This window comes from Actinia tenebrosa, unplaced genomic scaffold (assembly GCF_029948245.1).
Source record: "Actinia tenebrosa isolate PJP-AT-01 unplaced genomic scaffold, QUT_ActTen_1.0 PGA_scaffold6__47_contigs__length_16458017, whole genome shotgun sequence".
NCBI lineage: Eukaryota > Metazoa > Cnidaria > Anthozoa > Actiniaria > Actiniidae > Actinia > Actinia tenebrosa.
Genome location: NW_028292583.1, coordinates 3,759,775 through 3,785,047, shown reverse-complemented (window position 1 = coordinate 3,785,047; position 25,273 = coordinate 3,759,775). Strand labels below are relative to the sequence as shown.

The 25,273-nt window shown below is 36.5% G+C and overlaps 3 protein-coding genes and 2 long non-coding RNA genes across 6 annotated transcripts; 1 reads left to right on the top strand and 4 right to left on the bottom strand.

The window, feature by feature from the left end:
* Positions 1-408: 408 nt before the first annotated feature.
* Positions 409-9,843, bottom strand: LOC116287511 (uncharacterized). Its single transcript, XR_016121542.1, has 5 exons — positions 9,705-9,843; positions 9,170-9,282; positions 7,803-7,867; positions 6,529-6,633; positions 409-486 (listed from the first exon to the last, which is right to left on the bottom strand). It is a non-coding gene; the product is annotated as an uncharacterized LOC116287511 (long non-coding RNA).
* Positions 9,844-10,284: 441 nt separating this feature from the next.
* Positions 10,285-13,941, bottom strand: LOC116287509 (uncharacterized). The gene is made up of 2 exons (XM_031694192.2): positions 13,848-13,941; positions 10,285-12,859 (listed from the first exon to the last, which is right to left on the bottom strand). The coding sequence occupies exons 1-2, from the start codon at positions 13,857-13,859 to the stop codon at positions 10,853-10,855; spliced, it is 2,019 nt and encodes a 672-aa protein (XP_031550052.2). The 5' UTR covers positions 13,860-13,941; the 3' UTR covers positions 10,285-10,852.
* Positions 13,942-17,550: 3,609 nt separating this feature from the next.
* On the top strand, positions 17,551-20,593 carry LOC148905860 (uncharacterized). Of its 2 annotated transcripts, none has more exons than XR_016121541.1 (2): positions 17,551-17,998; positions 18,615-20,593. It is a non-coding gene; the product is annotated as an uncharacterized LOC148905860 (long non-coding RNA). The 2 variants fall into 2 exon arrangements; XR_016121540.1 differs by having other exon boundaries at positions 17,690-17,998; positions 18,754-20,593.
* LOC116287493 (uncharacterized) lies at positions 19,680-23,219 on the bottom strand. Its single transcript, XM_031694174.2, has 5 exons — positions 22,775-23,219; positions 22,587-22,678; positions 22,352-22,501; positions 21,515-21,641; positions 19,680-21,067 (listed from the first exon to the last, which is right to left on the bottom strand). The coding sequence occupies exons 1-5, from the start codon at positions 23,019-23,021 to the stop codon at positions 20,982-20,984; spliced, it is 702 nt and encodes a 233-aa protein (XP_031550034.2). The 5' UTR covers positions 23,022-23,219; the 3' UTR covers positions 19,680-20,981.
* Positions 23,220-23,761: 542 nt separating this feature from the next.
* Positions 23,762-25,222, bottom strand: LOC116287492 (uncharacterized). The gene is made up of 3 exons (XM_031694173.2): positions 24,573-25,222; positions 24,356-24,394; positions 23,762-24,044 (listed from the first exon to the last, which is right to left on the bottom strand). The coding sequence occupies exons 1-3, from the start codon at positions 25,063-25,065 to the stop codon at positions 23,845-23,847; spliced, it is 732 nt and encodes a 243-aa protein (XP_031550033.1). The 5' UTR covers positions 25,066-25,222; the 3' UTR covers positions 23,762-23,844.
* Positions 25,223-25,273: the final 51 nt, after the last annotated feature.

Genomic DNA, 25,273 nt, shown 5'->3' with positions numbered 1-25,273 from the left:
CATCAGCTAGGAGGGGTCCTACTAGGACGCCGACCGCACGCCGGGGTTGTGAGCCCCGCCCTCCACTTCACCAACAGACTAGAAAAATGTAGACATCTAAGCACTTGTTATCAAAATTAATATGGTTCTCCTAATTACAATTCATGTGTTATAACCCCTCACACAAGTATGTCCTGAACCATATTATCTGAAAAGTACAATATCTGACCCTGTACTATCTCCGACATTTGTTTGACCCTTGATGAAACATTGCCCATGCACAGATCATATTTTCAGTAACATCTAGAAATCACATCCAGAGGCAAGTGTAATTGTCATTAATATCATTTCATTGGAAATTTATTTCTAGATTTTCTGTTATATAATGAATAATCATAAAAATGCCCTACCTTAAAACCATTTTGAAGGCATATACTTATAGCCAGGTATCATCACGAGCCATGGGCCCAGAGTGAGATCTTAAGTTTAATTAGGTGACTGTTTTTCCTGTGTAATTAATGACCATTTGAGACAAGTATGTTTCGGACAGTTCCATCTAAGGGGTATTCTCTGGTGTGACCCAGCCCTTTGCAGCACATTACAATAAACCAATAGGCACCTGTTATTAGCTGGTCATGCCAAATAGAAAACTACTAAAGCTTGATCACCTCAGTACAGAAGAACATTAGTCAGGACATTAGTATATACTTATTTCAATAAAGTCAGTCACCAAAAACCTAGAAAGCTGTGATCGCTGAGAATCATGGGTATATGCTTTATATCCAACAAGTAAAGCTTTTGACACAAACTGCAGCAGTTGAGGATACTCAGAGGAGGTCAACTTGTAACTGGTAAAAGATCTCAAGTTCATCAACAGTTATCAAGCGGTTGAAACATGTAAAATGTATATACCCATAATCCTTGCCGGTCTCAGTTTTGTAGCTTTTCTGGTGACTAACTTTATTGAAATAAATGTATAATAATATATATATACTAATAATATTAGTATATAATATGCTTGGCAGAAGCTTCCTTATTCCCTGAATCCTCTGCCAACCAGGGTAGGACAAGTACTGCTTTACTTTAATAAACAAACAAACAAAAAAAAAGAATGAATGAAGGAATGAATGAAGGAAGGAAGGAAATAAAGAATGAAAAAAAGGAAGACAAAAAAGAAAGACAGACACTGTCATCTTTATTACAGTACTTAAAAAGCAAATCTAATGAATTAGTTAAATAATTATACATTTTACAGCTATATTAATGCCTAATAGACCTAAGTAAATCTTACTTCAGTACATTCTTCACCATCAATCCTATTAAGGAAATTGAGACTAAACGTAAAGTGAAACTTCTCAATTTTAATTAAATATAGCCTATAGATACATTGAAATTTGAATGAAATGAAGATTCAATCATTAAGATTCATAACAAAAAAATGTATGTTAATGTTAAGGGTGAATGTTAAAAGGAAAGTATGACTTAATAAAAACACAGTAAACACACATTTAACTTTGTAAAAAATTATTTCCTTCATTGGAATTGAAACCCATACTAAAAAACCTAAAATATATATAATCTAGTTTTATTTAATAAAGAAATAAAATGAATTAAAACAAAACAAAAGTGAAAAATGTAAGAAGGAAAGTATCAATTATAATTCTTCATTCTCTAAATAAAATTTAGCCACATGGTAATAATAATGATTCATTAATTTATCTATTAAATTGATTAATTCATTTTAAATTCATCAATTCAATTCATTAATTTATTTTAATTTATCTATTAAATTCATTCATTTATTTTAAATTTATCAATTCAATTCATTCATTTATTTTAATTTATCTATTGAATTCATTAATTTATTTTAAATTTATCAATTCAATTCATTAATTTATTTTAATTTATCTCTTAAAATGATGAAATGCACTTTAAAAAATTCAAATTATAAAAATACTAATATATATACCTCCCCCTCCCCCAAATAAATACTTTAATCTTAATTCCTATGAAAAATGATAACATTCTAATTGCTATGTATATGTAAAAAAGGAAATTAATCAATCAAATTTCAAAAAAGAAGCTGTGAGCAAAATTGTCAGATTATTGAATGGACTCTATCCACTCACTACCATATATATATCATTCATGCATACCTGCAGGAGCATGGGCCACCATGGAGAAACACCAAGGAGTTGAATATTTAAGCTCCTTACTCCCAAAAGGAGCATATTTTTCTACTTCCATCTTACGAATCAGTAGACGGACTTCCTCCACTAACACCACGTCCAGCATTAGTAAGAGGACACCAAGGGCCTTATATTCCCCAGACCCCAGGTAGGATTTTGTTTGTTTGGTTTTATCATCACGTCAAAAAAACGATCATCTGAATGGACTCTCTCCAGTCAGCACCATTTATCATTCCCGCATACCTGCAGGAGCATGGGCCAACACGGAGAAACACCAACGAGTTGAACATTTAAGCTCAGCTTACTCCCAAAAGGACCATACATATTTTTGGATCAATGCCCTTTTTGTGATTAAAAAGCCAAAAGCTTGTATTATCCAATCAGAATTTTTTTCTGAAATATACATAACTATTTTTTTTCCAGACATTTGAAATTTAAAAGAAAAATGTGAAAATTCAGCTCCTAAAGAAAAAAAAATTATGAACTCATGCTACAGGTTTCTTATAATGATTGTCATGGAAAATTATTTGGCACACAAGAAAGTGCTTTAACTTGAAAATTGTATCTTTGACTTATATAGATTTTCTCTTCAAAAGCTCTGGAAGTGTTTAATATAATCATATAATTATACTAACTAAAATTTAAAACTAAACAAGCAACACATTTCGAAATAATGAACTCAGAACAAAGACTTCCTCTTAAAAGTCCATGTGTCATCATCGTTCACTGAATGAGCTTCTTCCTGAAACAGTAAGAAACCAAGGCCTTCCTTCCCTCAGACCTAAGAGGTTAGTTTTATTAATTTGGTTTGGTTTTATCATCACATCAAAAAACGATCATCTGAATGGACCCTCTCCAATCAGCACCATTTATCATTCCCGCATACCTGCAGGAGCATGGGCCACCATGGAGAAACACCAAGGAATTGAATATTTAAGCTCCTTACTCCCAAAAGGAGCATATTTTTCTACTTCCATCTGACGAATCAGTAGACGGACTTCCTCTACTAACACCACGTCCAGCATTAGTAAGAGGACACCGAGGGCCTTGTTTTCCCCAGACCCCAGGAAGGATTTTGTTTGTTGGGTTTTATCATCACATCAAAAAACGATCATCTGAATGGACTCTCTCCAATCAGCACCATATGTCATTCCCGCATACCTGCAGGAGTATGGGCCACCATGGAGAAACACCAAGGAATTGAATATTTAAGCTCTTTATTCCCAAAAGGAGCATATTTTTCTACTTCCATCTGACGAATCAGTAGACGGAGTCCTCTACTAACACCACGTCCAGCATTAGTAAGAGGACACCGAGGGCCTTATATTCCCCAGACCCCAGGAAGGATTTTGTTTGTTGGGTTTTATCATCACGTCAAAAAACGATCATCTGAATGGACTCTCTCCACTCACGTGCAATGTGCCCATATCGATTCCTATTGGAAAAGACGAAGCAACATCATGGAGAAACACCAAGGAGTTGAATATTTAAGCTCTTTACTCCCAAAAGGAACGTATTTTTCTACTTCCATCTGACGAATCAGTAGACGGATGTCCTCTACTAACACCACGTCCAGCATTAGTAAGAGGACACCGAGGGCCTTATATTCCCCTGACCCCAGGAAGGATTTTGTTTGTTGGGTTTTATCATCACGTCAAAAAACGATCATCTGAATGGACTCTCTCCACTCACGTGCAATGTGCCCATATCGATTCCTATTGGAAAAGACGAAGCAACATCATGGAGAAACACCAAGGAGTTGAATATTTAAGCTCCTTACTCCCAAAAGGAACGTATTTTTCTACTTCCATCTTACGAATCAGTAGACAGATGTCCTCTACTAACACCACGTCCAGCATTAGTAAGAGGACACCGAGGGCCTTGTTTTCCCCAGACCCCAGGAAGGATTTTGTTGGTTAGGTTTTATCATCACGTCAAAAAACGATCATCTGAATGGACTCTCTCCAATCAGCACCATATGTCATTCCCGCATACCTGCAGGAGTATGGGCCACCATGGAGAAACACCAAGGAGTTGAATATTTAAGCTCCTTACTCCCAAAAGGAGCATATTTTTCTACTTCCATCTGACGAATCAGTAGACGGACTTCCTCTACTAACACCACGTCCAGCATTAGTAAGAGGACACCGAAGGCCTTATATTCCCCAGACCCCAGGAAGGATTTTGTTTGTTGGGTTTTATCATCACGTCAAAAAACGATCATCTGAATGGACTCTCTCCAATCACGTGCAATGTGCCCATATCGATTCCTATTGGAAAAGACGAAGCAACATCATGGAAAGACACCAAGGAATTGAATATTTAAGCTCCTTACTCCCAAAAGGAGCATATTTTTCTACTTCCATCTTACGAATCAGTAGACGGACTTCCTCCACTAACACCACGTCCAGTATTAGTAAGAGAACACCGAGGGCCTTGTTTTCCCCAGACCCCAGGAAGGATTTTGTTTGTTAGGTTTTATCATCACGTCAAAAAACGATCATCTGAATGGACTCTCTCCAATCAGCACCATGTCATTCCCGCATACCTGCAGGAGTATGGGCCACCATGGAGAAACACCAAGGAGTTGAATATTTAAGCTCCTTACTCCCAAAAGGAGCATATTTTTCTACTTCCATCTGACGAATCAGTAGACGGACTTCCTCTACTAACACCACGTCCAGCATTAGTAAGAGGACACCGAAGGCCTTATATTCCCCAGACCCCAGGAAGGATTTTGTTTGTTGGGTTTTATTATCACGTCAAAAAACGATCATCTGAATGGACTCTCTCCACTCACGTGCAATGTGCCCATATCGATTCCTATTGGAAAAGACGAAGCAACATCATGGAAAGACACCAAGGAATTGAATATTTAAGCTCCTTACTCCCAAAAGGAGCATATTTTTCTACTTCCATCTGACGAATCAGTAGACGGACTTCCTCTACTAACACCACGTCCAGCATTAGTAAGAGGACACCGAAGGCCTTATATTCCCCAGACCCCAGGAAGGATTTTGTTTGTTAGGTTTTATCATCACGTCAAAAAACGATCATCTGAATGGACTCTCTCCAATCAGCACCATATGTCATTCCCGCATACCTGCAGGAGTATGGGCCACCATGGAGAAACACCAAGGAGTTGAATATTTAAGCTCCTTACTCCCAAAAGGAGCATATTTTTCTACTTCCATCTGACGAATCAGTAGACGGACTTCCTCTACTAACACCACGTCCAGCATTAGTAAGAGGACACCGAAGGCCTTATATTCCCCAGACCCCAGGAAGGATTTTGTTTGTTGGGTTTTATCATCACGTCAAAAAACGATCATCTGAATGGACTCTCTCCACTCACGTGCAATGTGCCCATATCGATTCCTATTGGAAAAGACGAAGCAACATCATGGAAAGACACCAAGGAATTGAATATTTAAGCTCCTTACTCCCAAAAGGAGCATATTTTTCTACTTCCATCTGACGAATCAGTAGACGGACTTCCTCTACTAACACCACGTCCAGCATTAGTAAGAGGACACCGAAGGCCTTATATTCCCCAGACCCCAGGAAGGATTTTGTTTGTTAGGTTTTATCATCACGTCAAAAAACGATCATCTGAATGGACTCTCTCCACTCACGTGCAATGTGCCCATATCGATTCCTATTGGAAAAGACGAAGCAACATCATGGAGAAACACCAAGGAGTTGAATATTTAAGCTCCTTACTCCCAAAAGGAGCATATTTTTCTACTTCCATCTGACGAATCAGTAGATGGACTTCCTCTACTAACACCATGTCCAGCATTAGTAAGAAGACCTCCCCAGACCCCAACAGGCACACAGTAGATGGACTTCCTCCACTAACACCACGCCCAGCATTAGTAAGAGGACCTCCCCAGACCCCAACAGGCACACATCAGTAGATGGACTTCCTCCACTAATACCACGCCCAGCATTAGTAAGAGGACCTCCCCAGACCCCAACAGGCACACATCAGTAGATGGACTTCCTCCACTAACACCACGTCCAGCATTAGCAAGAGGACCTCCCCAGACCCCAACGGGCACACTCACACCATCCAGCATTTCTTATCGTTCTTTCGTCCCGTGTTTGTGGTTTTCAGACCCCAAGTGTTTAATAATTTGGTTAATTACTTGCTTGATTGATGAGTATGTTTTAACTTTATAATTTGTTTATATTTTAAATTTATTGTTTAGTTTTTAAATATTTAAAGTTAACATTTTAAAGGTTATATTTAAATATATTAATATCTGTTTAGTAATCTTGTCAGCTGTTCAGTAGACGTGCATGTTCCATGTTCATGTTTCAATCTAGTATATACAGTTCTAATTTAACTCATTACCTTGTAAAAGTTTCCAATAATTTATTGCATGCTTGCTTGTAACTTGGCTTGTGTAGTCAGTGAAGTAAGTTCAAACATCTCAGGGAACCCCATGAAGTATTCTTTCTAGAAGAAAAAAACATTTGAATATTTGTGGGCTCCCTGTGCCTAATGCTATTTTTTCAGTGCATTTGTATCACTTATTGCTAAGTTATGGTTGCATGACACAGAGCGTTCTCATTCTTACTATGCATGCTGTGGTGTATTTTCTAAATGATAATCAACTACACTAAACTATGTGCTTTGATGCTCGTCTCTTTATTACACACATGCGCACTCGCACGCTTGCAAACCTAACAGGGGTGGGGTGGGTAAATCCACCAACACTACACATGCTCAATCTAAATGCTTAGGAGACCCAGAAATACCTTAGTATCCTGCAGCATGGCTGGTCTGTATAAAGTGCATGTTTATAAAAATATCTTTATTTTACGCAGTGGCGCAAGGAGTCATTGTCAAGGCTCCATTGACTAATGTTCAAGTTAAAGCAACCTGCTTATTCTTGCATGGCTAGTGAAATCCAGGCTTAGGAATTGCTTATTCTTAAGGGCTCTTATAAGATTGGCTGTTGATAGCATGTGACATTTGCTTTGACCAATCAGTGCACGGAACAGTCTGTCCAATCATAATTCCATTTTTCTACTATTTTATAAATAATATCCATTACTTGATATGGAGTTTTTCTAAGACACAATATAAAGGTAGGCGACCATTCCTTAAATATAAAACGACTGATCTCTATTGTGCACTCTGATTGGTTGAATGCCATTTTAGATGGGAGTTCCTAAAATGCTCACAGCATTTCTTGTTCTGCATAATATTTTTAGTGTACTTGGTATTTTATAATTTAAGACATAATTTAAAAGTTTTCCAATGTAGATATCTCCTTTACATCATTGTTTCCTACACTTCTTGTTCATAGATCAGAGTTTAGATCAGAGTTTCTAAAATGGACAACTGTTTTAAATTTGATAGATGTGTTGATCATCACAGTGAATGAGCGATCTAAGCGAACGTGGTAAAGAAAGACTTGAAAAAATGATTTCAAGCTTCAACGGGAATTGAACCCATGACCTCCGTGATGCCGGTGCGATGCTCTACCAACTGAGCTATGAAGCCAATCCTGTTGGCGAGCATTCATTTTATGTTGGGTTCATCAAGCCACTATATGTAATAAGTGTGAATATTGAATGTTTTAAATTTCTTAAATGTAATGCACTAGTAAGCATAAATACCTTCTAGTTTTAACTCTTCTTCAAATTAAGCGCTTAATTCATCCGATCATTGTTTCTTTGTTTTTCTGGTAAGAAATAGTTTTAGTTAGATTAAACAGGTTTTAGTTGTTTCGTAGAAAATGAATAGATGAAAATAGAATGAATAGATGAAAACGAATGAATGAATGAATGAATGAACAAATGAAAGAACGAATAAAAGAATGAATAGATGAATGAAAGACAGAATGAATAGATGAATGAATGAAATACAGAAATGAAGAACATAATGCATGAGTAATCAAACAAAGAAATGACTGGATGAATGAACAAAGTAATGAATGGATGAAGAGATGAAATGGAAGAATGAACAAAAGAATTAAAAAATGAACAAATGAATAAAAAATTAACAGAATGATCAAATAAATGACAGAACAAAATGAATGAATGAAAAAAAAAGACAGATAATTTAACAACATTTATGTTGAATCATTATACAGTGGAATGCTCACAACTATAACCCTAGGTAAGGTAATTCAAAGTTCACGTTAACTCTGAGCTATTTTTGTTTCCTTTCAAGTTATTTTTTTAACTCAAACCCCATTTGTAAAGATATAATGAGTAAAAACATGCTCCTGAATATTGAAATTATTTTGAAGCAGTGTGTATTGTTTCCACACATTAATGCTTTTTTGTAAGGATGACTTTTGCAGCAATTTAACTCGTAAAGTTTTATTCCAGACATTAAAAATTGCACCTGAAACTGCTGCAAAATTTTCTCATGTAAACAGGCCTTTGAGTTCTCTACTTTCTGGGTTTTGCAATACACAAAAAGCCTAATTTCAATTCAGTCTTAATGAGAATACCTGTGTCGGCCACAAATTTCTCTCTTTTTTCCTCTGAATTTTACATATATTTTCTTAAAATTTCCCATCATTTGTTCCCCTCTCCTGATAACTAAACCATTTTTATTTCCCTTAAAGGTTCATTTATCGTACTATTATCAGATCTAATAATTCAGTTCACCTATCTAATAATGGGATATTTAACAGTGGCATTTCCACAGAGTGGCTCTTCATTCACAGGAATCCAATTGGAATTTTAGAAGTTGATTTTCAAGGCGGGAGGAAAACCAGAAAAAAACCCTAGGAAAACCCTCGAAGAACAGGAGAGAATCAACAAGCAACTCTACTGTCATATGTCATTATCGAGCCCAGCAGGACATGAACCCGGGTTGCCAGTGATAAGAACAAACAGAATGCTTAAAATTGAGGTAAACCTATGCATCACATGGCATACTTACTAGTGTATTAAGATGCAGGGTTCTGACTAAATGCATAAATTTATATTATTCATCATTCAAAAATATAATAATAAGCATAAAATCATACCTTCTAGTTCTCAAATGTTCTTCTAAGTGAGCTCGTTATTCATCCAGCTAGGATCATGTTTGATCATTTGTCTGGTCAGTGGAGTTGCTACCATCTCCGTTTATTCCACGAAGCTTTGTTCATGTAAATAGGAAAAAATACTGTTTTTACTTTATAATTCTACCATGTAAAAAATACAAAATTTATGCAAGATTCACCTATTCTCTTCAAAATTCCTTTCATTATGACATAAACTTAGTAACATTACAGAATAGTTGACATAGAATAATAAAAATACAGGTTTGTATTCAATGTGCACTGACTCGTGGTGAAATACAGGTAGAATAATAGCTAGCACAAAAGTGATATCTTTGTCATTCCTGTACGCAGCATTGAAAAATAAACAGAAGGAGCAGATACTTTTCTGGGAAGCTAAAATGGTAGGCGGCCATATTTAAAGGCAACGTGTGACTTTATACAGCGAGGCTTCAAACTCGGAAAATGTAAACTATTAGGCATATTATTCATGGCTGAACAATAAAACAAGCATAAATACCTTCTAGTTTCAAGAGTGCTTCCATATTGAGCTCGTAATTCATCACTAGAATGAGAATTTTTCGCTTTTTTAGCTTCGAACCACGAGCCTCTTCCTTCTCTAGCTTTAAGCGAACTGTGCGCTCTGAGTGGAAGGTTTGCGCATGCATACAAGCGTGCAGCTTTGCAACATGGATTGCACGATATGGAATGCTGCATGACGAAGGTGCGATTCTTTAAATTGAGAGAGGTGGGTGTGTGTGTGTGGGGGGGGGGGGGGGGGGGGGGGGGAGGGAGGCAAAAAAGAGGGGGGAATGATGAAAAAAAGAAAGGAAAGGAAAGGAAAAAATAACAAAAGCAACAAAGAGTAACGACAGTCGACATTGGTGTTTACCCGTACGGCAATCCAATATCATCTTTACACCAGCTATTTACTCGATTTCTTAACGAAAACGACTGCTTATACATTAAAAATATTCTAGTTTTGTAGAGAAACTTCAAGCGACTCTCCTCTGCTTGATGGATTTCAGTTTGATTTATTCATCTTTCCTTGGCATAGAATAAAAAACACCCTCTTAAAAAAATAAGGTTTAGGAAAATTTTAATTCACAATAATTCTCGGAATACCGCTAAATATCATGACAACTTTAGCAAGTGTGAGTGTTTATTAATTAGGAATATCATCTTTTTGTGGTATGTCATAACACATATTAACGATCGAAGAACTCTCTATAATAAAGACAGTCCCTGAATAAATAGAGTATTAATTTACTATTAATACAATGGCAGAAAAAGACGCACCAATCTTCCTCTAAGAAAAACTCATTATAAACAGGTAACTGCAGTTTATTGACTTCAACAATGGGCGTAATTGTTATTTTGTTTTGTTAATTTTTTATCTTTTTTCGTTATGTTTTCTTTTTCTTTTTGTCGTTATTTTTTTTTCTTTGTGCGAAATTCGCTGGCGCATGCTGATAGCTAGAATTACCCATAGGTTCTCGACCAATGAGAATTCAGATAGTGAGCACAATGCATAATAATTGTTAAATATTGGAAAATCGCGATATAAGTCTAACAGCGTAAATTAAGTTTTCTTTTATTCCATTTTCCTTGCATACTTCATCCGGGTAACGTAGAGTTTAGTGTCCTTTTCAGTCTCAAAATTGTAATTTATTCAGTAAACTGAAGTCTATCTATCCTGTACTGTGCACCTCTGAACACAGGAGGATGTTCTAAAGCAAGCCTGTAATACTTTAATGCTTTATCCACGTCTCCATCTGTCTCATAACAAACCCCAAGGAATGTCAAAGCAGTTGAATAATAGCGTGATAAAATAAACAGCTTGTTTTTGACAGCGTCTTCCAGTTTGGCAAGGGCGTTGATTTTTTTGTGAGCGTCGTGTAGTCTATTATGACAAAGGTATTCCACACTGTACAACAGAACGGTTGCTGGAATCATACATAACGGTCTATGTGACAGAACTTCAGGAAGGAATTCTTCTGGGATTAGCGAAGAGTTTTCTAGCATAATTAGTACATTGACTGTTGCATGTTTCATTTTGTACGACAAGGTTAAACCCTTACCACACATGGAATCATGATACGACTGGTACTCCTCTTGGGAATAGATCTCCTTTCGTAGAACTATCAAATTTGGGGTCAATTTGTTCTCAGCTTCACCTAGAGAGTCCAACGCCTGGGTATAGTGACCTAGATTGTAATGAAAGCAGGCAAGCAAGAGAGGCCCGTTTAACGCATCTGATTCTCCTCCTATTAAGATATGGTCACGGTGCTTTTCGAATGCCTGCTGAGCGTGACCACTTCCATCTTTTGAGCCCTCTGTGATATACTCAAGCGGTAGCATTTGGGCGATTTCTTGGTGGGCAGAGGACCGAAGTTTATTGATGACACCAAGGACAAACCCGTCAGTTTCAGTCTTGTACATTTTCTCTAAATCTCTAGCTGCTGCGTATGCCAACTCAATTTGATCATAAGGGTAAAGATGTAAGACCCTAAAACAGAACAAATCTAAGTTGGCTTCCCTTTGAGCGTCGGTGAACACCTCTGTCTGAGAGCGAAATGATTCGCAACGAAGTAGCGCCAAACAGCTTTCAGCTTTGTATTTTCTTAACAACGACAGGAGAACATCATTATTTTCTTTTCCTATTCTTCCACTGAACATATTATTTCCAGGAATGAAATAATTAGGACAGTTGCCATTGGTAACCCATAAGATAATCCTGTCCAGGCACAGCTCGTAACAGTCAAGAACATTGTCTACATTCCACACTTGATCGTCATCATCTGTCTCATCAATCAGCCAAAAAAGGCACGTTTTTAAAAAGTAGGAGCAAAGTAGATCTTTTACAGAGTTGTCTTGCTCTAGCCCTTCCTTTAGGAACATTTTCAGTAATGCATAGCAGAGGATTTGAGCATGATTCATCTTTAAGATCATTTTTCTTTCAGCCAAGATAAACGATATTCTCCACAAGATACTCCGTTTTTCAGAAAGCCTGGGTCCAATAGGAACGAGAAGACATCCCTCTTCAAACATATTCCTTTGGAACTCTTCCTCCAGCCATTTTGATTCACGATTTTCAAATCTTTCAGTAACAATATCTGGTAAGAACGGGCAGCGGATACAGATAGCGATGTCCAATTGACCATTATTACAGCATGGATCATGTGTCTCTTGACCACTCCCTAGAAACTGATTTCGAAAGCATAAAGATGACAAGACACTTGCGCTCTGGACATAGCCACTGACTGTAGCGTCAAGAAGTGGATGAATCCTAGCAAATCCTGGGTAATCCTGTTCAAAGTCGACCAAAACTACTGTTTCTTCCTCGTTTCCAACATACGATGCATAGGAAGGCACAGCCACAACGTGTTTTAGAATAAGTGTGATGTCTTCATCACTACCCTTCATGTTAAGACCCTCTGAGAGACTCCCACTCGAGATAGATACCGAATCAATATCACCATATCCATTGACTATATTCATGATGCGAAACATCTCCTGTCTGCGTTTGATGTCCTCAGATGTGCCAACAATTTGAATTAACTTTTCAGTCATTTCCTTACGAGAAATATTACGGCTTGCATCCGGCGTCAGATTCTCTGAAGTCACGGTGTTTTCTGTTACCATTTTCTTCTTCTTTTTAATATCTGGTTCCATCTATAATTTTTTATGAGTAAGAACTGTATGAGAAACTACCACTTTGGCACATACTATTAGGAGGGAGAAAGGTAAAAGAAAGGAAGGAAGGAAAGATGGAAGGACGGAGGAAAGGAATGAACGATGGAAGGAAGGAACAAACGATTAAAAGAATGGAGAAAGAGTGGAAGAAAGAAAGGAAGGAAGGAAGGAAAGATGAAAGGATGGAGGAAAGGAATGAACGATGGAAGGAAGGAACAAACGATTTAAAGTACGGAGAAAGAGTGGAAGGAAGGAAGGAAGGAAGGAAGGAAGGAAGGAAGGAAGGAAGGAAGGAAGGAAGGAAGGAAGGAACAAACGATTTAAAGTACGGAGAAAGAGTGGAAGGAAGGAAGGAAGGAAAGATGGCGGGAAGGAAAGATGGCGGGAAGGAAGAACAGCTTGCATTCGAAAATAAGCGGGAACAATAAGCTGTAATTAAAATTTCCTTTATGAAGTGTAGAAAAATGACTATAGTTTCAAAATAAAGCGGGTTCCTAAGAATTTAATCGAATAAGATCCAGATCATGTGGTTTCGTAGAGTGTAATAAATAGAGTGTAAATCATTTGCGCCAGCAACACGTAGGAAGACGTATAGCTGATTGAAGTGACATGTTGACATTGTCACGGCACACACCTCTGACGAAACCAAAATATTTTTCTCGGAAACGATCGAAATAAAATATAATATATGCGCATTAAAGAGAATTTTGTTAATGAAATTGGTTCATATTTATCGTAAATTTCTAAATATTCCATAGATTTATGTTTCGATTTCTTTTATCGTATCAGAAATATCTATAACCTGGGCTCAGAGGTTCTGATTTTCGCCGGTTAAGCCTTTTAAAATTACACGGCTAATATGGACGATATTCAATAGCGCTTGTTGGGTCATTGTATATGTATCTAATGGATGTACAACACGAAGAATCATTTCCAGAATTTATGTAAGAAGTGTTCACAAACCTACCGTTTCCGACATCTCAGTTGACGACGATATAAAGGACAACCTCAGTCGACGAAGCGTTCGTCGCAAAATGACCTTTGCTTTGACTGGGAGGAAACTCGAATGTCACCACAGGTAGCCCAAGCTTGGTTTCTGTGGTATCCTATTATAAGGAAATGTATGGAGATTCATAAAAAATTTCATTAAAATCATTGAAACGTGAAATAAAGCCCCGAAATTTTACCCGATCATTGAGAAATAGCACTTCTTTGGCTCTGTGTGGTTATTTTTTGAGTTTAGCCCGTTTTAAGATTTTCCCCCCACCAGTAAGTCTTACTGGTGGGAAAGAAAATCTTAAAACGGGCTAAATTCAAAAAATAACCACGCAGAGCCAAAGAAGTGCTATTTCTCAATGATCGGGTAAAATTTCGAGGCTATATTTCACGTTTCAATGATTTTATTGAAATTTTTTATGAATCTCCATACATTTCCTCATAATAGATACCACAGAAACCAAGCTTGGGCTACCTGTGATGTCACACAATGCAATACAGACACCTTCCTTTTGTCTTGCCTTGCGTTGTCATGACAATAAACCACAGGCAAACCAAAATTCGATTCTAACAAATAACTGAACTGACATAATGCTAAAATACTATTTAAGAAAATATAATGGACGAAAATGTTGAGAGTTGAGTAGGAGCTTCAAAGATCATTTCACTGGATGTGACATGATGTGACATATAGTCTTAACATGTTGTCCCCTCACATGGCGACTCAAGAGTGTCGAAATGTCTAACATCAGTTTTAGTCATCCCTTTCAACCGCGTTGAACATAAAAAAATATTTACGAAGGTGTACATCACTTTTCAAAGGGTCTTTTTCATTATCTAAAGTTATATAAAACAAAATAAATAAATATAATCTAGCTTCCAGGCACGGCAGATTAGATACCCAGATGGCAGGCTGGTCTCTCCCCTTAGGAAGTTCTCCAAACTTCTTCTCAAACTTGTTGTTTTTCGCTGCGTCCATGATGATTCTTGTGGTTAGCAAGAAAACCATCATCGTCACCCTCGGTTTTGTGTACGATTGCTTCATGATACAACCATCTGCAAGAATGAAGAATATAAGAATTAGTATGGGAATGAATGGTGTGTTTTGAAAAAAGACTACATCCCGGGCGTAGAGTGCATCTCACAGCCCCCTCACAGCCCAAATTACATACATTTACTGTATTTTATGTGGTCCCTCATCGCCCGGGATGTAGTCTTTACAGGCACCTTAAATGCCTCACATTTAAAACAATTTTGAAGCTTTTTTCGCTCTCTACCACGTAAAGGGTACATAAAGCATAAAGAGTAGATCCTGTACGAGTGTTAAAAAAAGTCAAGGTACAGACCAGTCCAGTAATGGACATCTTTTTCATCCGATACAACAGGTTGCCAAATTCTTTTTTCCCGACTCGGCTTTTTCAGCTTGTCTAAACGGATAGAAAGTAAGTCTGGATAGTTACAGATGACGTACCGTTTACTTTTCTATATAATGTGTAAGGACGATAGTCTGGGTTAACGAAGATATCGTGTGATTCGACGATAGCTCTGCAAATGATAAGTAACAAAATATTACTATTGCTTATTATGTTTTTGCTTAATCCTTATAATATTTTATGGATACTCCTGCGAATCAAAGTCACAGCGCGACAAAAACAGAGATCGCATTGGATTTTAGTCAGTTTGAGGAGAAAGGGTACCCTTTCAATCTGTATTGTAAGCTAGCGCCCAAAGTTTTGTACCACAAAGGCCAATTGTAAATAGCAGAAATCCCGACCCTAAATGTAATGACTTTTAATTAAGAATATGTAAACCGACTTCCAAGCATTTTTAGCTTTTTAGTTATTTTTGGAAGTTGGTACCCCTCAATCTGTTCAACATAAAATAATGTTTCAAATTAGAACAAAAAAAAAAACAAAAAAAAAAAAAAAAAAGTAATAATGGGTACAAATAAAGTTCTTCTGTTAGTACCTTGGGGAGGTGGGTGTGTGGTGATAAGCGTTCAAGTGGCTTTCGCGTCGATACTTTTGATGCTCGTAAAACTATTTCCTTTACGACCAAAACAAAACAAATTACACCATTGACACCTATTTCACTTGCTCTTTTAGAATTTGTTATTTTTTGCCTCAAAATCCAAAATTGTGGAAATTCAAAATCTGGATTCTCTCCTTGGATCGGACTTTTCCTAAGTGGAGTGTCGGAACGAGCCAAAATTTTACTTTAGTATTTTGACTTGAAATTATAGTGAAAAGTCTATAACATTACTAGAAAAATCAGTTTGACGTAGTTATTTTTAAGATAAATGAAAATTTATGGCTTTTTTGAAAAGGGTTTGTTGTTTACTTTATGAAAGTATGTATTGTAACTTTGCACCTTTAAACCTACCTCTTTAGCTTTTACCAACTCAAGGATATGTTAATTGATATATATTTTTTGAAGCTACTAATCATTTCCTAAACCAACTGAATTCCTTCGTCCATTAATAAGGTCCTTTTTATCTAGATAGAGAACGAAAGGAAATATTTTATAAGCATCGAACTTTTCTTTTTCTGAATCCAAATTTTATATGTTTAGGTCAACGCAGACCAAAATAAAAAATAAGATAGTTCAAAAGAAACCTAATGGAAGAATACTGGTTCAATAGCTGATACTTTTTTCATTACAAAGATAGCCTTATTGTTGAAGATTCAAATCTGATGAAAAATGGATTTTAAAAAATCTTATGTGGATAAGATGGGATTCCAACCCATCAAAAGAAATTCAACAAATTCGATTCCACTCTGCCATACCCCCAAGACATCCGCAGAGCTGAGGCGGCGTATGGACTTCGGACCTGACGGCAATTAAATCCTTCTGCCCTTGGGTGTACGAATTACGCAAGAAAATGTTCTAGCCGAAGCATCAGGGGAGAGAAGAATCTACCCCAAGACCATATCGGCTAATCCCTTGCATCTCTGCCACGCACGGAATCGGTTGAAACTAAAATGTTACTGTAAAGGTCAAGTCTATCTGGTGCATTGTTTTCACAGCTTATTGTTGTGTTGATTCTGTGGAACCGTGGCTCAGTGGAAATAACTTGCCCATCACAGATAACGAGTCAAGTCCGAGAGAGGGGGGGTTAGCATTTAGATGGGTGACCTAAAAATTATACCTACTCAAACAAGCTTTTGATCGTACATTTTTTTCTATGAAGTAAACAAACCTATCAATCCAACGAAAATGGCTAGACGTTTCTCTAGTAAATGATTTTTTAAATGGACTAGAATTTCTTTTAGAGAATGAACTATCAAAACTTAAAAACTCTAGGGCATTGAATTCGCGCCTGGAAGCTTGTCTATTTATATATTTATTTTTCTTTTGTTTTGCGTTGATTCAAACATTTATATATGCTTTCCTATCTTTCCTGGCAAGGTTCGCTGACAAGAACATTTACTTCACTTGGGTCTCTGTATCATATGGCCACAAAGAACTAAGGGGTGGTGCCGTGAAGACTTCTGGATACTATTGCGCAATAGCGCAGCGCACTGATTCTAAAAATAGCTTAAAGATTCGGACAAACATTGCATTCTGTTTAACCGCTACGAGGATTATACGAACCGATTTTATTATTTTTACTTAAAGTTACAATAATACCCCATGTAAACTAAAATCAACTTCGATCGGCTGTGAATATTATCTGCTGAAAGTAAACTTGTAAGTTTGTTTGTCCGAATTTCGCCTTTGTCTTCGTTTTTATGACGTCACGACTGCGCTGCGCTATTTCTGCATTTTCTGTACTTGGCCTTTGTACATTATACAGGCAACCCAGTAAATGCCTATGGGGTGACTTGTTCGAGAAAATCATCAGTCTAGTAAAGATGACTTCAAATATTCATTTATTCGAGGCTGTGAGTTCTTTTATTGAAAGGTTATCTTGACCGCATTTCGTTTAATTGTTCGTTCGTTTACCTTTTTTACGCCTGAACGCGTAAGAAAATCTTAGCATATTTAAATAGCGTCTTGATGCGCATGGAACCACAAGGAACACATAGAAAAGCTTCCGAGCCACGATATTATAAGTCTTCTGCATACGTCTGGAATCATTTGTGGATCGCAGTTTGGGGGATTCTTACTGATGACAAGAAGGTTAATTGATAAACAAAATGTTGTTTTAATTCGTTAGTATTTAGAGCGTTTTAAAGGTCTTCATAAGAAGATAAGTCGATGAAGAGCGTGCGTGTCTATTGCCTTCGAATGGTCGAATAATCGACAACTTTTGTAGCATTTGGTACAAGATTTTTGGCTTGAAAATTTTCTTATGAACGGTTTAAAATGCTCTTTTTTACACATATATGACATTTGAGCAAATAAAAATGCCTTCAGCTTTGGCACGAAAGGTCGACTCCATTGTTCAATAAGATTGTTTATTTAATTTAAATCTTTTAAAGGTTTTGTACTTTGGAGCGTCATTTATTTAGTTTGGAATTAAGTGACTAAAAACGTAGTAATTTTCTCGGTTGGGTTTCATTCCCGATGTCTTTCTAAATCTCCGGAACATTTCGACTCCTCTAAAATTGTTTATTAAGAAACTGGGTCTTTCGAATATCTTAAAAATAGGCTTCACTGAAGCATAAAAATCGACTCGTTCGAAAATTTGCTCAGGTTGATTTCGTAAAACACATTATTTTTTTTCTTTGTCTTTTTTTTTGGTATCAGAAAAAAGTTAATGAATTTGTATTTGAATTTGGTTTTTCTTGTGTAGTTAATTTTAGGATTCAGTCTTCAAAAGAAGCCACACAAGACACGTAATGTCACTAGAACAACTTGAAGAAGGACTCTTAGTATTATTGGTCATAGTTTGCTGTTTCCTAACTTTTGCTTTCGCTTGTTTGATGTCTAAGTTGATGCAGAAAGATATTCTGGAGGAAAAGGCACTCAAAGATAAAATGATTGACAAGTATGGCCTTGCAGCAATGGGTTACCGAGAATTTCATCCTATATAACATAACAGAACATTCAAGAGAAAATATATAGGTTAGAACTAATTTTCATTACAAGAGCAGTAATGCCACCTGGTCATTACATTTCCAATTTTTTTTGGAAATGTTGGACATGACGTCCTGGGTTATTAAAAACACAACCATACAGCACTGCCACCAACACCAATAACAATGATTGGAACACTGAAAATGAAATCTCACTAACAAGTAAGATAAAGTGCAGGAATGGAACACAATAATTTAACGATTTGCTCAGCTCCAAATTTATATGAAGTCTGTGATGGAAATATGACACAATATCATATAGTTATATGTATGCATAATATCCAAAAGAAACAACCGCAAAAATGAGGAGGAAAGAACTAAAAGATATAGATATTGAATCTTAACATGGATGCAAAAATTCAAAAATGACCAAGGGGTTTCATTGAGTTTTGAAATAATAGGAGACAGTCATAGACTAACTGAAGGTGAACAAATTACTAAGCTATAAATGGTAGTTTAAACCGGAGTATTTTGCTCATTTACCTGAGCTTTCTTCAATCTCCATTCCTGATGACCCATAATAGAAATGTGGCGTATCACAATCACTGTCATGTAAAGGTGCTGGCACACGGTGCAACCTTGCACGCAACCTTGCAAGCAACAAATTTGAATCTGGGTGACACACATTGCAACAAAATCACGCAACATCGCTTGTGTCAGCCTCTGCAACAGTCCTGTTGTGTGAAATGTTGTATGCAATGTTGCACCGTGTGTCAGCACCTTAAATTGTTTTATATTAATATGTATATGTTGTAGTGAAGATAAACAATGAAAAAATGAAATGCAAATATTTTCTATTTTATTAATAGTTTATGTAGTGGTTTATTATATTGCGGTTTATTTTAATATTTTTATTGTAAAAAATTACTCAATGTATACCATGTTACAGAGGTTCCTTTTCTTCTCTATATTTTTGCTGAGTCTTTATCACTTAACTGTTTTTTTTAAATTTTGTTTTTAGTTTTTGTTCTAACTGATTATGAGGAGGAACTTCTGCCTAAACTTGGCAGTTTTCTGTTTGTGCATGCACTGCGATCATCAAATACCTCGCACCATGAAATGCAAATGCCGTTGGCTCACTTGTGGCGTGCATGTGGTGGGCTCAAACTTTGCAAAAGAAAGTTCTTTTATGCCCATGCCTTAGTATCCAGCTTTTTTGGATGACAACTCAATGTGTATGCTTAAATGAATGACTGCCTAGTCTGGATAGAGGTTCCTTTTATGATAATAGAGAACAACAATAACAAAAACCAGTTAAGTGAAAAACCACCTCCCGGTTAGCTTAGTTGGTAAGAGCGTTGGTCTGTTGTGTGGAGGTTGTGGTTCAAGCCTCAACCAGACCAACACTCAGGGTCTTAAAATAACTGAGGAGAAGGTGCTACCTTTGTAAATACAACTGAAAATGGTTAGACCTATAAGTCTCAAGGACTTGAAACTGTAGGCCCCGTCTTTCTTCACTCATGACCCTAAGGTGAAAGTAAAAGACCCACCGAAGATCCTTGTGCCCCTGCTAATACTACAGGGCTCACGGTAACTGGCTATGCTGTTGTTGTGTCCCTGCCCTCACAGGGAAAAAAACATGATTAAATCAATGGACTAGGCAAATACAGAAAGATGAAAGACACCTCTGCTAGCAATGTAATCAACATAATGATCACAGAAAGTTTACTAATAAAATGTGAATAAATTCCTTAGATTTGTTGGGCCTTATCACAGTTATCACCCTAATAAAAATGTTAGTGTTTGTGACCTTGAGAATATCTTTACTTTGTCCCCATTGATATTATATCCTTCCACTCACAGTACTTTGTGTATTCCCCACTTGCTTGTTTGTTTTGTATGTTTGTTTGCCTACTTAAAAAAAATCCTTCAAACATTGTCAATACCATAAAACAACCTCTAGGCTGATCAAATCTTTCATTCTCTTTAATTAGCCATACTTTGATCAGCCCACTGGTTGCATCAGGGTGTTAATAAAACATAAAAAGCTTTTTTATATCTCCTTTTATGTCATACATTAACCACCTATACAATAAGTTACCTAATAAAGTACAATATTAAGATGTCTCCACTGTTGTTATTGATCAACGCTTTTTAGATCTCCGAACAACTTCCCATCCTTCCTCATCTTTAAGGCTTTCTTCAGCTTTTGTGGATGTTTCCTCTGAATCTAAAAAGTGTCCATTTTGTTGAAAATATAAGTCAGATATTACAGAACATTAATTTACTTGAGAAAAAAGGAATGTTTCTGGCTTTCTGGCTTTCACAAAGTCCTTCATCTTCCTAATACTTAATGCCCACTGAATAAAAACACAGGCAACCCAAACAAGATCACACTCGCAGGATGAAGGACTTTTCTAACTTGTTTTCCACCAATTTTAGCAACCTAAAAATGGGTCTCTGAATGCTCCATGCTCTTTATCAACATATGAAAATTTAGTGTGCTACAAAAATACCTGCCATTTTGGCAAGAAATGCAATGAAAATTTTGAGAGAGAAAAAAGTCAACCTCTTGTGCCCTCCATGTTTGCTTTTTTTTCACTGGACCCCAGAGAGGTCGATTTGGAGCAAGGCTATGTCCATTTAAAATGACAGATAACGACACGCTTTGTCTTACTTGTTGTGATACTAAGGTTTCTCAGGTCTTCTTGGACTGAATTACAATGATGACAAGTTGAACTACTTGAACTCTGACAAGTACATAAACCATTCATTTGCTGCTCTCCTGATGTAGATTCTTCACACTAAAAAAATAAAATAAATAAATCAAAATAATTTCACTGCTACTTTTCTTTGTATGGGTAACACAGGTAGCATAGAGTGCAAACAATCTGTGAAACACTAATTACTAAATAGTACAAAATAGTGCTAATTAAACAATAGAAAACAATGGAACTTGCATGAAATTGTGCTTTTTAGTATTACTAAAGTTTCACGGTTATATTGTTTGCACTCTAGTAGTAAGAGAGCTCACCTCATACTGTATCAATGAGAACCAGGTTTGATTCCTGAACTCTGGGTCCTACTGTATGTGAACCTAGTGACTTGCTGGTTCTCTTCTATGCTTTTAGGGTTTTTCTCCAGGTTCTACAGTTTTTCTTCTTATGTATATAAAAAATCTACTTCTAGATTTCAATATGATTTCAGTGGATGAATTGCTACTATTGATACGAATGCCCAATGGCTGTAGTTTTCCACAGATGATGGTTCAAAACTTTCATTTATTTCCACCATTGAAGATCTTACGAGTCAACTTTTGTTCTCTCTTTCACTCTCTCTCTCTCTCTCTCTCATCACATTCCTTTTGTGTTCATGTCAATTTTAATTAACTTCATTTGCATTATTGTTGTTATGTCACTTATACATCAATGTTAAATTCCACGGATATTATTGTTATCACTATCTTCTTTAAATAATAAAAACAACAACCAAATGGCAGTGAAAAACAAATTACCTCATCCATCTCTTCACTATTATTGTCTTCTTCATTATCTTTTTTCTTTTCAGTCAACTTCACTGGTTCTACAGCTTGGACTTCCTTCATTATAGCCTCTGTGTCACCTTCTCTCCATAATTTTTGGAACTGACATAATTTTTGAGAAATCTGAAAAACAGACATGAAAGAAACTGTCTTTTAGAACAAGTTTTAAAAGCTTACTAGTATTTTGTAGTCGTCATGTTATACCAACCTTTACTAAACTCCCGTCTTCTACGATAGTATTAAATTCATTATAAAGTACTTCACTTATATAGTCTTCTAATTCATCATATTCAACTTTATCTAAAACACAATTATTAAGAAGCTGATTAGATCATTTTTGCGCACGTACAAAAAACTATAACACGTGGGTGAACTTGTTTCACAAAATATACTCACGATTGTCGTTTAATACTTGTACTGTAACATCCTTGAGCCATTCTGCTTTTTCACGGCTATCTATACCACCAAACCCATGCTGTATAGCGAGCTGTAATACTGTCCAGTTGTCAAAAACAAACCCGACTGCTTTTGGTAAAATGTTACTCACTCCTTCCGCCATCTTGAATTTCGAAATACAAAAACCACAGGACCCCCATGAGTAGTTTATTGACAGCAAATAGTATTTTGTACTGCAGGTTCTCATTACCAAAAGGCATTCTTTCAACTTTGAATTCAGTGTCAAGAAGTAATACAAAGGGCTAGCACACGTTTGATAAAGTTTTTGAATTTGGAATAATTGGAATTCTGAGGGGGTGGTGAAGGTAAAGAAGCACCTTCTATATATTTAAACTATACATGTATGCATAATTTTTCATTCCAGACCAAGTGTTATTTCTTGATTCTTATTTCTCTATTTAAGAGTAAATTATTTGCTGTATGGCGCAGATATATGGAGGATGACTAAGAGGATGCAAAAGAAAATACAGACGTTTATCAACAGCTGCCTTAAAAGAATCTTTTGGATATGTTGGCAAGATAAAATTTTCAATGAGGAGCTTTGGATCCCGGCTTTGGATGCAAGAAGGAGAATAACCAGTGGCTTTGCAGATGAGGAGAAGGAAATGGAGTTGGTTTGGTCACATGTTACAAAAGCCTACGAACAACATTACATTCCAGGCTTTGGCCTGGAATCCTAAAGGGAGGAGGAAGTAAGGGCAGCCTAGAAACAGATGGAGGAGAGATGAGGAGAAGATGATTGATTGCCTACAGCCTGTATGCTCTGCAGGGGGCCAAAACCCTAAGTAAAGTATGAGTAAATTATGCTTGAGAAGGCACATGAAATTTAAATATTATTCCCAAAATGTGTTAGGAAAAACATTATCACCAAGCAAAAATCATCTTTTTTTAAAAAAATGTTAAAAATGTTATAAAAACTGGAGAACATTGATCAACGAATGAGGCTTTTTATTAAAATTATAATTCTTACATTTTATACATATACAAGGAAAGAGCAATACATATCATTTCTAGAACTTTAAAGGAATATTGGGCCAAAACTTTGGCTGCCTAGTATCATAATTCCTGTCATAGTGTAGTTGCAAGGATGCCTCTAACGACATAATGTATTGTGCTTTGCTTCCATATAGGGACTTCATTGCCTCTCTTCTTTTGACTCCTTGCTGCTCTTGTGGAGGCAACGTACTTGGATTTATGTATGATTTACCAGCTACGAAACCAAAATAAACAATACTTAAAAAAGTAATATTACTGAATGCATCCCCTCTCCCCTTCAAACCTTTTTGTTTGATACCATGAAATAACCCCTGAAGCCACCAAAAGGAATACGAAAATGACTGTTCATTCAAGGTTAGAAATTCTAGCTAGATTCTATATTAAAATCTGAGAATAACATATAACCACATTGCAGAATTGAAATTCAGGTTTATGATGAAAGTAAAATGTCAATCTCCGGCAATTGCTAATCTTTTCAAATTTAGAGCAGTGTCATTGAGCAACTTTTAAAAACTATATTCTTACCTTCAATATATTCATCCAGTTTAGCATTGGTTCTTTTTTCTGTAAGCAACAAATAAAGCTATTAGTTTATTTCTTTCAAAGGGTTAACATTGGGAAGCACTACAGGTGGTGTGCACCACTATCTCACTCTAGCTGTTACGATTGCCCCAAACTATGATACAGCATCTGATGCTTTTAGATCTTATTCAGGTATTATATTTGTTTCCTCGGAACCTACCTTTCTCTCTTTCCTGTCTGTGTTTTTCTGATTGTCTAAGAAATTGGCAAAACCTTTCATCCAATTCAAAATTGTGCTTATCATCATCGTCATCATCATCATCACAATCATAAACACCATCTCTTTCTTCCTCAACGTCCATGTCATAGCTTTCTTCATGAGAATGTGTTTGAGTTTCATTAGGTTTTAAACGTCCAGTAAACTGAGAATATCCTTCCTCAGGGCAATGCAGACATCTTGAACTAGACAATGCCATTGGGTAACCAGCACTGTCTCCTTGTTTTGAATAATCATAACATTCGCAATAAGAACTATTATACCCTTGATCAAAATGTGAATTATAGAGATTCCAGTAATACACGTAGGCCTGATAATGATAATAAGCATTGATGTAGGCATTATGGGGATCTTGGTCCCAAGAGTTCCAAGCATTTTGAGCTGATGTAGATGATAGAGGGCAACCACTAGCAGCCACACGACTGCAACATTCCATGATTATCAAAACTTGACCTCAGGCTTCCTTTACAATTCTTTTTTAGACACGAGATTTGCATATATCAACGTACTTGAGCACGGATTTACGACATGAGAATATTATTGTCATCAATCAGTCAGGCGTTCCTTCTTGAGGTCGGAAAAAGCACAGGAAACCCAAACTTTTAGAAAGTATTAAATTAATAACCTTTCAAGTTTTTCTCAAA

Excerpts from the sequence above, each read along its gene's own strand:
- LOC116287493 (XM_031694174.2), bottom strand. The coding sequence starts at position 23,021 with ATGAGAACCTGCAGTACAAAATACTATTTGCTGTCAATAAACTACTCA. Across the intron at positions 22,679-22,774 it reads ACAAGTATTAAACGACAATC|ATAAAGTTGAATATGATGAA; the intron begins GTGAGTATATTT and ends ATTGTGTTTTAG. Across the intron at positions 21,068-21,514 it reads AAACCTTAGTATCACAACAA|ATTCAGAGGAAACATCCACA; the intron begins GTAAGACAAAGC and ends GACACTTTTTAG.
- LOC116287492 (XM_031694173.2), bottom strand. The coding sequence starts at position 25,065 with ATGGAATGTTGCAGTCGTGTGGCTGCTAGTGGTTGCCCTCTATCATCT. Across the intron at positions 24,395-24,572 it reads CAGACAGGAAAGAGAGAAAG|AAAAAAGAACCAATGCTAAA; the intron begins GTAGGTTCCGAG and ends TGTTGCTTACAG. Across the intron at positions 24,045-24,355 it reads ACTGGATGAATATATTGAAG|CTGGTAAATCATACATAAAT; the intron begins GTAAGAATATAG and ends TTGGTTTCGTAG.